The 16,912-nt window shown below is 47.0% G+C and overlaps 1 protein-coding gene across 1 annotated transcript; it reads right to left on the reverse strand.

Moving 5' to 3' along the window:
* Window positions 1-1,677: 1,677 nt before the first annotated feature.
* LOC117410120 (serine/threonine-protein kinase SBK2) lies at window positions 1,678-8,746 on the reverse strand. Its single transcript, XM_059018437.1, has 4 exons — window positions 8,291-8,746; window positions 6,860-7,004; window positions 4,380-4,582; window positions 1,678-3,010 (listed from the first exon to the last, which is right to left on the reverse strand). The coding sequence occupies exons 2-4, from the start codon at window positions 7,002-7,004 to the stop codon at window positions 2,072-2,074; spliced, it is 1,287 nt and encodes a 428-aa protein (XP_058874420.1). The 5' UTR covers window positions 8,291-8,746; the 3' UTR covers window positions 1,678-2,071.
* Between the last annotated feature and the right edge of the window lie 8,166 nt (window positions 8,747-16,912).

Below are 16,912 nucleotides of genomic sequence, written 5' to 3' on the forward strand. Positions count from 1 at the left end.
GTGCTCTGCATGCTGGACATGAGGGTGGTCCTGTTGGCTTACAGCGTGCTCCTAATGGCCTCTGATCCGGTTGATCTGGAGAGGATGCGGAGCTGCCAAAGTGTTTAGTCTGCCGCGTCCTCTGCCAGGATCAACTGGAACAAATGCTCTGGGTTACTAGTAGGTCCATGGTGGGTCGACTCCAGCAATTCCAGTGGAGCGTGGACAGCTTCAAATACCTGGGAGTTCACCTGAAACCTTGGTCACAGCCAACTAGGTGGAGTTGGAAGACAAGGTTGCTGCGAGACTGAGGTCGTGGTCGGGTCTGCTGAAATTGCTTTCCTTCAGGGGCAGGGCTCTTTTCATAAACCAGATGGTGGCGTCGATGCTCTGGCATCTACTCACCATCCTGAGCCTGCCCTCTGAGTTTGTCGTCAGGGTCCAGAGGACGCTGACGGACTTCTTCTGGGTCGAAAAGCATTGGGTCTCTGTGGGGGTTCTGTGCCTTCCTCTGGACGAGGGAGGGCAAGGATTGGTGTGCATCAGGAGCCAGGTGCACACCTTCTGCCTACAGACCCTGCAGAGATACCTGTACGCAGACCCGGCCCCGCAGTGGTGTGCGCTGGCCTCCCTCCTATTGCACCAGTTGTACAGCCTGGGCTACGACCGGCAGCTTTTCTGGATCGATCGCTGGTCTTTTACCAGGACCTGTTCAAGACCCAGAGCATGTTCAACATTGGCTGAGACGCGTTCCGACCGAGGGGGAAGAATTCCTACCCATGACTCTCAGGTCCTGCTGATTGAACCAAAGGCACGGGACCCCCCTCGGCCTCCCCTCGAAAATAACCTGAGCAGGATCTCGCAGTTCTCCTCGACCCCCCTCTGATCCGTGTCGAGGAAGACCCTGTACGTGATGGTGCTCCACACCCTCCACTTCCAAGACACCGCTTGGCGGGAGCCCCTCCAACACCCAGGAGGGTGAGAGTCCCCAGTGGGAGGCCCTGTACTCCCCGCTGGTCCCTAGAGGAGCTGGGGACTTGGGATGGAGGGTGCTGCACAGAGCGCTCGCGTCAGGAGGACCTGCATCACTTTACCGACTCAGACACCGCATGCCCTTTCTGTGGTCAGTCCGAGTCGGTAGCTCACATTTATTTTTTCTGTGCCAGACTGTAGTTCTTCTTGCTACTGAAGAACCTCTTGCTGCAGTTCTGGCTGCATTTTTCCCCAACCCTGTTAATTTTTGGGCACCCTGTTCGTGGTTCCACCAAGAAGAGAGACCTCCTGGTGAATCTGCTCCTGGCTCTTGCAAAACTAACCATTTACAAGACCAGGAAGCACAAGATCACCGGGGAGGGGCTCTTTGATTGCGGATCCATGTTCAGGGCCCTGGTCCGGTCCCGGATTGTTTTAGAGCATGCCCACGCGGAGACCGCTGGCGACATGACGGCTTTTATCAACCAGTGGGCTCTAAGTGGCGTGCTCTGTACCATCCCCCCCCCCCTTTTCTGAATATTTAATTTACATCCCTTTAATCAGTTTTTTAGTTAAAATTAGTTCATGGCCAGTCTTTGTTGGCACCCCTTTTTGTTTAGGGGTTCTAAACTGAATTTTTTCACCGGCTGTCTTTGGGCAGCCTGTGCCAGCTGGTGTAGCCCCCCTACTGGACATTAAATAGGACTAATAATAATAAATCTGGGACAGAGTCAAGGTTTTTAATTAGGGACAGGAGGGAAAAAACGACATAAAAAACTGTCCTGTGGAGCTGAGAGGTTACATCATGCCAGGATGTCACTCCTCCAATCTGTACTGCAAATCTTCACAGTGAATCTCTATGCCTAAAGTAAATCTTTACAGTGAAGCTTTACAGTGAATCTTGACAGTGAATCTTTAGTAAATCTTTACAGTGAATCTTTACAGTGAATCTTTACAGTGAATCTTGACAGTGAATCTTTAGTAAATCTTTACAGTGAATCTTTGGTGACTTTTTACAGTGAATATTTCGAATGAATGTTTACTGTGTATCTTTAGTGTATCTTTACTGTGAATCTTTACAGTCAATATATACAGTACATCTTTACAGTGATGTTTACAGTCAGTGTTCACAGTGAATCTCTAGGACTGGCTCCACACTGAGAGAGATGAAGGGCTGAGTCTTAGCAGAGTTCCCCACTCCCTCTCCTCTCTCTTCTTCCCTCTCTCCTCCTGTCTCTCCTCCTCTCTCGCCCTCCACCCCTCCCTCTCCCTCCCCCTCTCTCTCATTCACCCAGGGGCCTCTCAGGTATTCAAGGGCTTCTCTGGGCGTGGCCCTGACCTGGGGGTTGGGGGTCAGGAGCCCCCGAAAGAGTGAGAGAGCGAGAGGGGTGAAGCTACGGAACTGAGCAGGGGGGAGGTGGGCAGAGCCCCATTTCTCATTCTCATCCTCATCAGCAGGCAGTTCAACTCCAGAGCTCCCAGTCCTCCCAGTCCCCCCAGCAGAGTCCCGGCTCTCGAACCAGCGGATGAAGTCCCTGTAGAGCGGGTCGGAGGGGCAGCTCCTTTCCCAGGGGAAGCACCCTGTGAGCAGGCAGAAGGTGAGCACGCCCAGGGCCCAGGAGTCGAGACTGGGGAGAGCCAGCCGCCACGGCCCAGGGGAGAGGGAAGCAGCAGGGACATTACCTTTAGCTTTAGCATTGCCACTAACATTAACATTGACATTAGCATTAGCATTGCCATTGATATCAGCAGTCGCAGTGACATCACTCCCGATGTCACTGAGTCCCTCCCCCTCATCGCCTCCCCCCTCCCCCTCACCTCCCTCTATAGTCAGCTCGGGGGCGCTGTAGGGCACGGGTCCCCTGGTCCCCCGGACTCGGGACCCCCTGTGTTTCGTCAGCCCGAAGTCCGACAGCTTGATCCGCCGGCACTCCGGGCCGCACAGCAGAACATTCTCGGGCTTCACGTCGCGGTGAACCAGAGCCTTGGAGTGAAGAAAATCAAGAGCTAGAGAGAGCTGAGAGAGAACACGCTGAGCCCAGAGAGGAGGCACTCCCACCTGAAGAGAGGAGAGAGGAAAGAGGAGAGAGCTGAGAGAGAACACGCTGAGCCCAGAGAGGAGGCACTCCCACCTGAAGAGAGGAGAGAGGAGAGAGGAGAGAGGAGAGAGGAGAGAGGAGAGAGAGGAGAGGGTAGGGGAGAGAGAGAGGAGAGAGGAGAGGAGAGAGAGGAGAGAGGAGAGAGGAGAGAGAGAGGAGAGAGGAGAGAGAGGAGAGAGGAGAGAGGATAGAACAGAGAGGAGAGAACAGAGAGGAGAGAGGAGAGAGGAGAGGAGAGAGGAGAGAGGAGGAGGAGAGAGGGGAGAGAGGAGGGGAGAGAGCAGAGAGAGGAGAGAGGAGAGAGGAGAGGAGAGGAGACAGCAGAGAGAGGAGAGAGAGGAGAGAGAGAGAGGAGAGAGGAGAGAGGAGAGAGAGAGGAGAGAGGAGAGAGAGGAGAGAGGAGAGAGGAGAGAGGATAGAACAGAGAGGAGAGAACAGAGAGGAGAGAGGAGAGAGGAGAGGAGAGAGGAGAGAGGAGGAGGAGAGAGGGGAGAGAGGAGGGGAGAGAGCAGAGAGAGGAGAGAGGAGAGAGGAGAGGAGAAAGAGGAGAGAACAGAGAGGAGAGAGGAGAGGAGAGAGATGAGAGAGGAGAGGAGAGAGGAGAGAGGATAGGAGAGGAGAGAGAGGAGAGAGGAAGAGAGGAGAGAGAGGAGAGGAGAGAGGAGAGGAGAGAGGGGAGAGAGGAAGAGAGGAGAGGAGGGGAAAGAGGAGAGAGGAGAGGAGAGAGGAGAGAGGAGAGAGGAGGAGAGGAGAGAGGGGAGAGGGGAGACAGGAGGGGAGAGAGCAGAGAGAGGAGAGAGGAGAGAGAGAGGAGACAGAGGAGAGGAGAGAGGAGAGAGGAGAGGAGAGAGGAGAGAGGAGGAGAGGAGAGAGGAGGAGAGGAGCGAGGAGAGAGGAGAGAGAGGAGAGAGGAAGAGAGGAGAGGAGAGAGGGGAGAGAGGAGAGAGGAGAGGAGGGGAAAGAGGAGAAAGGAGAGGAGAGAGGAGAGAGGAGGAGAGGAGAGAGAGGAGAGAGGAGAGAGGAGAGAGGAGATGAGAGAGGAGAGAGGGGAGAGAGGAGAGAGGAGAGGAGGGGAAAGAGGAGAGAGCAGAGAGGAGAGAGGAGAGAGGAGGCGAGAGAGGAGAGAGGGGTGTCAAAAAGGAGGTTGATATACACTGAAATAGACAATCAGAGCCAGACAGACACACATACACAGACAGATATACACACACACATACAGACAGACAGACACACAGACACACACACAGACAGACACACAGAGGGAGGGACTGACACACACACAGACAGACACACAGAGGGTGGGACTGACACACAGACGGAGGGACGGACCTGGGGCAGGATGATTTGGAAGAGGTCTCCCCACGCTGCCACCTCCTGAGCGAAGCCAAAGAGCAGCGGAGTCTGGAACACGATCCCAAACACACCGATGATGGAGGGATGAGCGGAGAGAGAGAGAGACACGCAGTACTCACGCAGGAACGAGAGCTTGGAGCTGGATCTGCGAGGACAGAGCTTCAGAGCCATCGGAGTACCTGAGAGACAGAGATGCCCTTCCTGTTACACTGCCCCCAATTCAAACAAACCAGGGACACGTAGGAATTGGCCAATCAAGTCACAGAATTTACTTTAAGAACATAAGAAAGTTTACAAACGAGAGGAGGCCATTCAGCCCATCTTGCTTGTTTGGTTGTTAGTAGCTTATTGATCCCAGAATCTCATCAAGCAGCTTCTTGAAGGATCCCAGGGCGTCAGCTTCAACAACATTACTGGGGAGTTGGTTCCAGACCCTCACAATTCTCTGTGTAAAAAAGTGCCTCCTATTTTCTGTTCTGAATGCCCCTTTATCTAATCTCCATGTGTGACCCCTGGTCCTTGTTTCTTTCTTCAGGTCAAAAAAGTCCCCTGGGTCGACATTGTCTATACCTTTTAGGATTTTGAATGCTTGAATCAGATCACCGCGTAGTCTTCTTTGTTCAAGACTGAATAGATTCAATTCTTTTAGCCTGTCTGCATACGACATGCCTTTTAAACCCAGGATAATTCTGGTCGCTCTTCTTTACACTCTTTCTAGAGCAGCAATATCCTTTTTGTAACGAGGTGACCAGAACTGAACACAATATTCTAGGTGAGGTCTTACTAATGCATTGTAAAGTTTTAACATTACTTCCCTTGATTTAAATTCAACACTTCTCACAATATATCCGAGCATCTTGTTGGCCTTTTTTATAGCTTCCCCATATTGTCTAGATGAAGACATTTCTGAGTCAACATAAACTCCTAGGTCTTTTTCATAGATTCCTTCTTCAATTTCAGTATCTCCCATATGATATTTATAATGCACATTTTTATTGCCTGCGTGCAACACTTTACACTTTTCTCTATTAAATGTCATTTGCCATGTGTCTGCCCAGTTCTGAATGCTGTCTAGATCATTTTGAATGACCTTTGCTGCTGCAACAGTGTTTGCCACTCCTCCTATTTTTGTGTCCTCTGCAAATTTAACAAGCTTGATTACTATACCAGAATCTAAATCATTAATGTAGATTAGGAATAGCAGAGGACCTAATACTGATCCCTGTGGTACACCACTGGTTACCTCTGACACAGAGAAAATATCAGTCCTGCTGAACTCACTGCCCAGTATGGAGCCTCCTGCCACAACCTGAGAGATAGCCTAACACTATGCATGGAGACCAGACATTATTGTTCATGGTTGCTACTGTAAATATGGAGAGGGATGGGATGGAACAGGGGGGGGAGGGGTTGTAGGTGGAGAGTAATGTAGGTGGGTGTATAGGGGAGGGAGGGAGGGAGGGAATAGGATATACAAGGGGAAGGGAGGGCAAAAGGAAGGGAGGGGGGAACAGGAGGGTTATCTGTTAGTATTGTGTCTGTATTGATGTTTGTTGTCTAAATGCTTAGGCAAAACTTAATTTAATCTTCTTTATTATTATTTTTTTATATATTATAGCACATTTCATAGTGGACCACCATCACAAAGTGCTTTACAGAGGTAGGCTGTGAACTGCGCATTATATGCAGAGTCACTTCCAATAGGGCATTGATTTAACATCTCATCCACAGGATGGAGCACAAGGAGGTTAAGTGACTTGCTCAGGGTCACACACAGTGAGTCAGTCAATGGCAGAGGTAAGATTTGAACCAGTGACCTTCTGGTTACAAGCCATAGATTGTAACCATTGGACCACACTGCACTTTTTATGAGTTTAAGAACATAAGAACATAAGAAAGTTTACAAACGAGAGGAGGCCATTCAGCCCAATTTGAATTTGAGAGGAGAGAGAGATGAGAGAGGAGAGGGGAGAGGAGAGAGGAGAGAGGAGAGAGGAGAGGGGAGAGAGGAGAGGAGAGGAGAGAGGAGAGAGATGAGAGAGGAGAGGGGAGAGGAGAGAGGAGAGAGGAGAGGGGAGAGAGGAGAGAGGAGAGGGGAGAGGGGAGATAGGAGAGGAGAGGAGAGAGGAGTGAGGAGAGAGGAGAGAGGAGAGGAGAGAGAGGGGAGAGGGGAGAGGAGAGGGGAGAGGAGAGAGGAGTGAGGAGAGAGGGGAGAGGAGAGAGGAGAGAGGAGAGGAGAGAGGAGAGAGGAGAGGAGAGAGGAGAGAGGAGAGAGGAGAGGGGAGAGGGGAGAGGGGAGGGGAGAGGAGAGAGGAAAGAGGAGAGGACAGAGAGAGAGTTTGTTATAAGAAGGGTTTTACAGTGAAGTTAAACTGTATTTCAAAATATATCAAAATCTATTTTGGAATGCAGAAAGATACACGGACACAGAGTCAGACAGACAGTTGATCCCGGACCTTTTTCCTTGTGTATGGCAAGCAGGACCTCCCCATACGACCCCTCACCCAGCTGCCTGATGACGCGGAAGTGATCGCGGAGCTCTAGTGAGGTCAGAGACTGTGCGGTCAGGTGACACAGCTCCTCCAGCGCCAGCGAGGACATCTGGAAACAAACCAGAGAAACCAGTTAAACCAGTGAAACCAGTGAGGACAAGCCAGAGAAACAGAGAAACCTGTGAGGAAAAACCAGTGAAATCAGAGAAACCAGTGAGAACAAACCAGTGAAACCAATGAGAACAAACCACTGATTCACAGTGTTATATTAAATGTGAATCTGCTTGTTATATTCAATGTGAATCTGCTTGTTATATTCAATGTGAATCTGCTTGTTATATTAAATGTGAATCTGCTTGTTATATTAAATGTGAATCTGCTTGTTATATTAAATGTGAATCTGCTTGTTATATTAAATGTGAATCTGCTTGTTATATTAAATGGGAATCTGCTTGTTATATTAAATGTGAATCTGCTTGTTATATTAAATGTGAATCTGCTTGTTATATTAAATGGGAATCTGCTTGTTATATTAAATGTTAATCTGCTTGTCATATTAAATGTGAATCTGCTTGTTATATTAAATGGGAATCTGCTTGTTATATTAAATGTGAATCTGCTTGTTATATTAAATGGGAATCTGCTTGTTATATTAAATGGGAATCTGCTTGTTATATTAAATGTAATGTGAATCTGCTTGTTATATTCAATGTGAAATGGTTTACCACAGTGAGAAACAAACCAGTAAAGCCAGTGACAACAACCCAGTTAAACCAGTAAAACCAGTTAAAGCCAGGGGTGTAATGGCAGCAAAACGGTCCTAAAATAGATAACGGTACATTATAAACCGCTAACCAGGCAACTAAAATCAAATGAAATATTAAAATAAACTCACAATAATTTTAGCGTCACCCTCCCTAACAGAATCTGCTTGATAAATTGGAGTGATACCTGCTGAACAATGTTATGTTAACACACTGAATTACACACCGCTTTGTAGTTTTCCATAAACTGTACTTAACGAAAAACTGACAATAATTGAAAAAATGTGACATTTCGAAATCTAACATGAAATACTGCACTAATATTATGGCTTCCTGTAGACTTTTTTTGCGATATAATTGTGTAGTTTCTTTGATTACATGATGGTAAATGACAGTAATCTAAATTACGTTCATGCAGTTTTTAAAAAAAAAAAATTGTATTCTGTCGCAATCCTAAAATTCTAGGCGATGCAAAACTTTTGGCCAGAGCTAAACTCCGGTGTCTCAGTTAAACCTCTCAATATAACAGATTAATGTTGCCAGCGGGCGCTGTTTCATTATTACTGAACGGCGACCCCGCGCTTCAGTGCTGCGTGTCGAAACAGGCGTCTGTTTACACTAATAGACTCACGTTTGCAGCGCGATCACTTTTGGTTCCGTGTCCAGTGATTCAGCATCTTGCAAGGTGGCAGTGAAGGCGAGGTCTTGATCCGGTCGGGTTCGGTTTGCTTGTGATCGAGTCCGTGGACAGGAGCTGTGGCTCTACTGTAACATTGAGGTGCAAGCGAGCCTCTTACAGATATATACTCTCTCTCTCTCTCTCTCTCTCTCTCTCTCTCTCTCTCTCTCTCTCTCTCTCTCTCTCTCTCTCTCTCTCTCTCCTGTTCCCCTCCTCTCTCCTCCCCCTCTCCTCTCTATCTCTCTCTCAGGTTCAAGTTCAAATACTTTATTGGCATGACAAGTTCAGCAAGTATTGCCAAATGCTATTCCTGATTTCTTTTCTCTCTCTCTGTCTCTCATCCCTTCTTTCTCTATTCTTACTGTAATTCAGCACCACTGACACATCTGTTCTTTCAGCTCTGTCTGCCTGATCAATGCTGCTGTAAGAGACATCACTGACAGAGAGAGAGAGAGAGAGAGGGAGAGAGAGGGGGGAGAGGGAGAGAGGGAGAGAGAGAGAGAGAGAGAGAGAGGAGAGAGAGAGAGGAGAGAGAGAGAGAGAGGGGGGGAGAGGGAGAGAGGGGGAGAGGGAGAGAGAGAGAGAGAGGGAGAGAGAGGGGGGAGAGGGAGAGAGGGGGAGAGAGAGAGAGAGGGAGAGAGGGGGGGGAGAGGGAGAGAGGGGGGAGAGAGGGAGAGAGGGGGAGGGAGAGGGAGAGAGGGGGAGAGAGAGAGAGAGAGAGGGAGAGAGAGGGGGAGAGGGAGAGAGGGGGAGAGGGAGAGAGACAGAGAGAGAGAGAGAGAGGGAGAGAGAGGGGGGAGAGGGAGAGAGGGGGAGAGGGAGAGAGAGAGGGAGAGAGAGGGAGAGAGAGAGGGAGAGGGGGGGAGAGGGAGAGAGGGAGTGTTCCTGCCCTGCTCCCCTCCTCTCTCCCCTCTCCCTCTCTCTGCAGGATAGTGATTAGGACAGCAGGTCCTGTCATCACTGACTTCAGGTTTCACTCTGGCAGCAAAAACAAAAATCCTGCAGAAACATTGTAGAGGCCTGTCGAGCACGATACTGAACTAACTGCTTAACATTCACACCGTAGCCTGAGCACAGCATCACTAAACACTAAACACAGTCCCGAGACACGCAACTACACAAATACTGACACTGGCTCACCATCCAACACAAACCACAGCGTGAACACAGTCAACAACTAGAACACAGCCCTCCCCTCCACTCCCCCTCCCCTCCCCCTCTCCAATATCCCTCTCCCAATCTCCCTCTCTACCCCCTCCCCTCCCCTCTCCTCTCCATATATCGAAAATGTTTGGCTAGAGTTGTACCAGGCAGTGGAGATGAGGTGCTGGAGAGATGATCAGGAGCCAGGAGTTTGAGCAGGGTTAGAAACACACTAGCGCTGCATGGAGGGAGGGAAAGGGAGAGAGCAGGCAAGAGAGGGGGAGAGGGAGGGAGAGAAAGAGGGAGAGAGGGGGGAGAGGGAGAGAGAGTGGGAGGGAGAGGGAGGTAGAGATTAGGGGATTAGGAGATGATGGTTTGCAGTAAACACAGATCTCAGAGGTGTTTATGATTGTGTGTAGCTATGTGGTTCAGTGTGTTATAGACAGATAGACTGATAGACGGTCGTGTAGCTATGTGGTTCAGTGTGTTATAGACAGATAGACTGATAGATGGAGTCGTGTAGCTATGTGATTCAGTGTGTTATAGACAGATAGACTGATAGACTGAGTCGTGTAGCTATGTGGTTCAGTGTGTTATAGACAGATAGACTGATAGACTGAGTCGTGTAGCTATGTGGTTCAGTGTGTTATAGACAGATAGACTGATAGACTGAGTCGTGTAGCTATGTGGTTCAGTGTGTTATAGACAGATAGACTGATAGACTGAGTCGTGTAGCTATGTGATTCAGTGTGTTATAGACAGATAGACTGATAGACTGAGTCGTGTAGCTATGTGATTCAGTGTGTTATAGACAGATAGACTGATAGACTGAGTCGTGTAGCTATGTGGTTCAGTGTGTTATAGACAGATAGACTGATAGATGGAGTCGTGTAGCTATGTGGTTCAGTGTGTTATAGACAGATAGACTGATAGACGGTCGTGTAGCTATGTGGTTCAGTGTGTTATAGACAGATAGACTGATAGATGGAGTCGTGTAGCTATGTGGTTCAGTGTGTTATAGACAGATAGACTGATAGACGGTCGTGTAGCTATGTGATTCAGTGTGTTATAGACAGATAGACTGATAGATGGAGTCGTGTAGCTATGTGATTCAGTGTGTTATAGACAGATAGACTGATAGACGGTCGTGTAGCTATGTGATTCAGTGTGTTATAGACAGATAGACTGATAGACTGAGTCGTGTAGCTATGTGATTCAGTGTGTTATAGACAGATAGACTGATAGACTGAGTCGTGTAGCTATGTGGTTCAGTGTGTTATAGACAGATAGACTGATAGACTGAGTCGTGTAGCTATGTGATTCAGTGTGTTATAGACTGATAGACGATAGATGGAGTCGTGTAGCTATGTGATTCAGTGTGTTATAGACAGATAGACTGATAGACTGAGTCGTGTAGCTATGTGGTTCAGTGTGTTATAGACAGATAGACTGATAGATGGAGTCGTGTAGCTATGTGATTCAGTGTGTTATAGACAGATAGACTGATAGACTGAGTCGTATAGCTATGTGGTTCAGTGTGTTATAGACAGATAGACTGATAGACTGAGTCGTGTAGCTATGTGGTTCAGTGTGTTATAGACAGATAGACTAATAGATGGAGTCGTATAGCTATGTGGTTCAGTGTGTTATAGACAGATAGACTGATAGATGGAGTCGTGTAGCTATGTGGTTCAGTGTGTTATAGACAGATAGACTGATAGATGGAGTCGTGTAGCTATGTGGTTCAGTGTGTTATAGACAGATAGACTGATAGATGGAGTCGTGTAGCTATGTGGTTCAGTGTGTTATAGACAGATAGACTGATAGATGGAGTCGTGTAGCTATGTGGTTCAGTGTGTTATAGACAGATAGACTGATAGATGGAGTCATGTAGCTATGTGATTCAGTGTGTTATAGATAGACTGATAGACGGTCGTGTAGCTATGTGATTCAGTGTGTTATAGACAGATAGACTGATAGACTGAGTCGTGTAGCTATGTGGTTCACTGTGTTTTTATTTTTCAAATAACTTTATTGTATCAATAAAATCTATTACATTTGCAATACTATACAAGAGAAATAAATTCTCAAGCAAGTCAAGGTTAATACATTACAGAAATGCAAAGTCCACACAGTCATCCCACACTCCAGTCCTGTACTCCATACCTCCCCCACACTGCCACATTAAGTCTGGTTTTCCTACTCTTTAAAATGGCCATTTTCGCCTGGCCCAGTAGAAAGTTAGCCAATTGACATATATTTTTATTCCCTTTGGTGCACTTCACCCCAAAGATCCAAGTAATTTGGGTAAAGTTCAACAGCAAATCATTTAGGACTTCAAACAAAGGCTGTAACCAGGAACAAGACAGAAAGTAATGAAATACTTGTAAAACTACTGGTGTGTGTGTGTGTGCTTGTGTGTGTGTCAGTGTGTGTGTGTGTGTGTGTCAGTGTGTGTGTGTGTGTGTGTTTCAGTGTGTGTGTGTGTGTGTGTGTCAGTGTGTGTGTGTGTGTGTGTGTCAGTGTGTGTGTGTCAGTATGTGTGTGTGTGTGTGTGTCAGTGTGTGTCACTGTGTGTGTGTGTGTGTCAGTGTGTGTGTGAGTGTGTGTGTGTGTCAGTGTGGTGTGTGTGTGTGTCAGTGTGTGTCACTGTGTGTGTGTGTGTCAGTGTGTGAGTGTGTGTGTGTGTCAGTGTGTGTGTGTCAGTATGTGTGTGAGTGTGTGTGTGTGTCAGTGTGTGTGTGAGTGTGTGTGTGTGTCAGTGTGGTGTGTGTGTGTGTCAGTGTGTGTCACTGTGTGTGTGTGTGTGTCAGTGTGTGAGTGTGTGTGTGTGTCAGTGTGTGTGTGTCAGTATGTGTGTGAGTGTGTGTGTGTGTCAGTGTGTGTGTCAGTGTGTGTGTGTGTCAGTGTGGTGTGTGTGTGTGTCAGTGTGTGTCACTGTGTGTGTGTGTGTCAGTGTGTGTGTGTGTGTGTGTGTCAGTGTGTGTGTGTCAGTATGTGTGTGTGTGTGTGTGTCAGTGTGTGTCACTGTGTGTGTGTGTGTGTCAGTGTGTGTGTGAGTGTGTGTGTGTGTCAGTGTGGTGTGTGTGTGTGTCAGTGTGTGTCACTGTGTGTGTGTGTGTCAGTGTGTGAGTGTGTGTGTGTGTCAGTGTGTGTGTGTCAGTATGTGTGTGAGTGTGTGTGTGTGTCAGTGTGTGTGTGAGTGTGTGTGTGTGTCAGTGTGGTGTGTGTGTGTGTCAGTGTGTGTCACTGTGTGTGTGTGTGTGTCAGTGTGTGTGTGTGTGTGTGTGTGTGTGTGTGTGTGTCAGTGTGTGTGTGTGTGTCAGTGTGTGTCAATGTGTGTGTGTCAGTGTGTGTGTGTGTGTGTGTGTGTGTCAGTGTGTGTGTGTGTGTCAGTGTGTGTGTGTAAGTGTGTGTGTGTGTGTCAGTGTGGGTGTGTGTATGTGTGTGTGTGTGTGTGTGTCAGTGTGTGTGTGTCAGTGTGTGTGTGAGTGTGTGTGTGTGTCAGTGTGTGTGTGTGTGTGTCAGTGTGTGTGTGTCAGTGTGTGTGTGTGTGTCAGTGTGTGTGTGTGTGTCAGTGTGTGTGTGTGTTGCAGCAGTCAATGACCAGTCTTTGTAGAGTAACTCAGGTTTATTTACCAGAACCATCAGAAACATACACCATAGGTCTCCGCCCTCACTATCTTCTACAATACTGTCTCTCTTTTCAAGCAAAATAAACAGTTATCATCCACCCCTGGCTTAATGGTGGCGAGAAAGGAGTTTGTGGCCACAATGGTGTGCAATTGTCTCCACTGTAAATCAGCCAGTCTTTTTGGTATTGGTGTCCTGTACAGACTCCTGCATGCAGGTGTGAGGGATTCCTCTACTTGCAGCCTCTCTCTCCAGTGTGTATCAGGCATGCCCTTTAGTCTTTTGAAATGCAGCACTTTCACACATACAAGTCTCCTTTTTTCAGTTGACCCAAACTGCACCCTGTACAATTTCCCAACCTGCAGAATTTACCCTGTGGTATCACTGGTCTGCTCTATTGCGGATCCAATCTGCAGGTCCAATTCTAGAGGTTCTGACTCCAGCGTACTTTTTCCTGTAAAAAACGGGCTCAACTGGCGTAATCCCTCTCCAGACAATGCAGCTCTGAGCCGCATTAGAAACCCTCCCACCACACGCACTGACTTCACCCCCAGCTCACTCACTAGTGACTCAGGGCTTTTCCAGATTCTGTTGTCAAAATCGATTAAGTTCCCAACCTTCACTACTCCTCTGGAAATTAAGAGTGAAATAAAACTATTTGATTCTATATTTGACTCTTCAAGCATTGCGAACAGCCCTACTGACTTAAAATCTCTGTGAGTCTTAAAAACCTTCCAGGTGTTCAGCATCTCCTATAAAACACTGGTAAAACAGATAGGTTTAACTGTCCACTGTCCATTAAAAACAGGTGCCTATTAAAATGCAGCCTCCCCACCAAGTGAAGGAAAGCAAAAGCCAACGCTCTCCAGGGCAGAAGCTCAGGAGTGTTCAGCAGTCTCAGGAGTGTTCAGCACTCTCAGGAGTGTTCAGCAGTGAGTGTTCAGCACTCTCAGGAGTGTTCAGCAGTGAGTGTTCAGCAGTCTCAGGAGTGTTCAGCACTCTCAGGAGCAACTGGATTTGAAAAGCCGCTACTCTGCTCTTTATGCCCATAATACAGGTAAGTACAATACCCCCTGCTTTACCCAATGCAGACCATCCCAAAGAAAACTTAGCAATAACTTCTGAACTTCTAACAGGAGGGGTGGAGGGGGGTGGAGGGGGGTCTCCACACATCAGCCTGTGCCAAAGCATGGACGTGACTAAGTTATTGATGATTAGCACTCTGCCTCAGTAGGAGACCTTGGTTAGACGCCAACGCCAGTTTTCTAGTCAGCCTTTTACCTCTTCCTAGTTCACTTTCGCTATTCCCTGTCCTCCCAAGTAGACTCCCAGGTACCTTAAAACCACCCAGTTCCATTTTAGCCCTGGTGGTAATTCTGGTGGTCGGCTGCCCTCCCACTCCCCAATCAGAAAAGCATTACTTTTAGCCAAGTTTATCCTAACTGAGGACACACTTTCAAACACCCTCAAGCTCCAGCTATTGTTTGAATGTCATTCTTATTTGTTATTAACACAGCAAGGTCATCAACATAGGCCACCGCCTTAACAGGCTCCATTCGGGATGGACAGCACAGTCAATATTGTTCTCAATTTTAACATTAGGGGTTCAAATGAAAGAGAGTACAACATTCCTGATATAGAACAGCCCTGGCCAATTCCATCCTCGACCTTAAAAGGACAGCACAGACCACCACTGATTTTAAGTACACTAAAAATGTTACTGTAGAGCAACTTAATTTTTCCCAAAAAATTAGGACCAAAGCCAAATGCCCCAACTACATCCAATAATTAAATGTGGTATACCTGGTCAAAAGCTTTCTCTTGATCAAAGGAGAGCAGACCAGCTTTAAAACCAAAGAGCTTGGAGGCTGATATTAAATCCTAAATTATTATTATTATTTTTTTTTTATCAAGTCTTGATTGCAATGCATTCCTCCATCATGCCCAGCAGATCACTCCCCAACTCAGATCAGAACGTTTTATAAAAGTCAACAGGCAGTCCGTCGATTCCAGGTGGCTTGCCCATGTTGAACCCTTCCTTCTGGAACCTGTGTCAGCCCCTGGAGGAACTGTTGAGCTCCCCCAGACCTGTCCACATCCTCTGCTGTGTAGAGCTCTGAACAGATCCCCACAGTGTGCCCCCTGATGGCCTCAGGCTCACAGCTGACCGGCTGCTGTTCGCAGGCAGTGTATTATTTTACTCTGTGACACTTGTTTTTCCAAAGCGAAGAAACACTGAGTCAGAGCATCCATCTGAGAGAGACTGAGAAACCGTGAGCGTCCCAGTGCTCCCGGTACCTGCGATTCCAGCAGATCATTCAAACTACTCCTTTTAAGCTTCAGGTCTTGGTATAGCCTGTCGCTATAACTGAACAGAGCCCTATGGAGTTCAGGAATATCCTCCTCCAGCTCTCTCACTGCCTCTCTAGTGCTCTTGGTAGTATGTTTAGTGTACTGCTGGCAGAATAATCGGGTCTGAACTTTACCCACATCCCACTGTTGCTTTACTGATAAAAAATCCACATTTTGCCTCCTCCATCATTCCCAAAAATATGTAAAACATTTCATTAAAATGCCAATAGGAAGAATAGACATGAGGTAGGAATAATTGTGTTCAAACTGACCAAACTATGGTCAGATAGACCTGTGGGGTGAATAATGCATTTAGTAAAATAATTTAAATGATGCTTAAAAACATAAAAAGTATCAAGTCGAGCTAGACAGGTATTCCCAGCGCTCGCTTTACTCCAGGTGTACTGCCTAACATCAGGATTCACTGATCTCCACACCTCTGCCACATCATGCGCTGTTACGACAGTAACCAGCTCCCTGACGGACCTGAAGTGGAGCTCTGAGCATTTCTGTCCAGCTGGTCGTCAACTGTATAATTAAAATCTCCAGCTAATAAAACTATTTCTTCAGGCTAATGATCTCACTTACTGTGATACAGTCATGCTTAAAACCTTTAGCAAATAACATGGCAACTCCAGCACTAAAATATGTACCATGACTAACAATAACATCCCCTCCCAATCATGAGTCCATTCTGATCTATTGTTCTCATCAGTGTGTGTCTCTTGGAACATGGCAACACTAACTTTGTTTTATATATTCAAAAAGAGCTGCTCTCTTCACTGCATCTGTGCCCTGTTTATATTTAAAGGCCCCAAGTTAAGAGTCTGCATTGTAGTGTTAAAAAAGGAGAGGAAAGTACAGACGATGATGGAAACGTACACAGAAAAGAGGAAAAATGCTTTTGTAAAATGATTGCTCTTTAAGAGAGACCTGCACGTTGTTTATCACATTTTTCAATTGATCGCTTTCTTTTTTTTCCCCATGCCCAGTACTATTGTATTGCATCTCACTTGCTGCGCAGAATTTATGAACAATTTTAAATAGGGAAATTGCTCGATCACACGAATCCCTCTTTTCCCTTTAACTACTTGTAGAAGTACCCGAATGCTTTCAGCAGTGTACCCCCCTCTCGCTTGCTGACTAGCTGACAAATCAGAGCTAAATGAGGAGTCAGTGTTGTTGCCCCTGCCTTCACTAAAATTGCTAAATAACACTGACCGCTATGCTCTGTGGTTCAGTGTGTTATAGACAGATAGATAGACTGAGTCATGTAGCTATGTGGTTCAGCGTGTTACAGACAGATAGATAGCTATGTGGTTCAGTGTGTTATTGACAGATAGATAGACTGATAGACTGAGTCAATCAACATAGTTCATATGAAACCCATTCGTTGCTAATTATTGACAATTATCATGATTCAAAACTTACACCTGATGACAATTA

The sequence above is a fragment of the Acipenser ruthenus genome, chromosome 59 (genome assembly GCF_902713425.1).
Source record: "Acipenser ruthenus chromosome 59, fAciRut3.2 maternal haplotype, whole genome shotgun sequence".
NCBI classification, from domain to species: domain Eukaryota; kingdom Metazoa; phylum Chordata; class Actinopteri; order Acipenseriformes; family Acipenseridae; genus Acipenser; species Acipenser ruthenus.

Bases quoted from the DNA above. Each gene is read 5' to 3' on its own strand.
- LOC117410120 (XM_059018437.1), bottom strand. From the start codon at position 7,004: ATGTCCTCGCTGGCGCTGGAGGAGCTGTGTCACCTGACCGCACAGTCT. The intron at 4,583-6,859 runs GTCCGGGATCAA...TCTGTCTCTCAG, and splicing joins TGCCATACACAAGGAAAAAG to GTACTCCGATGGCTCTGAAG. The intron at 3,011-4,379 runs GTCCGTCCCTCC...TCCTCTCTTCAG, and splicing joins TCCAAATCATCCTGCCCCAG to GTGGGAGTGCCTCCTCTCTG.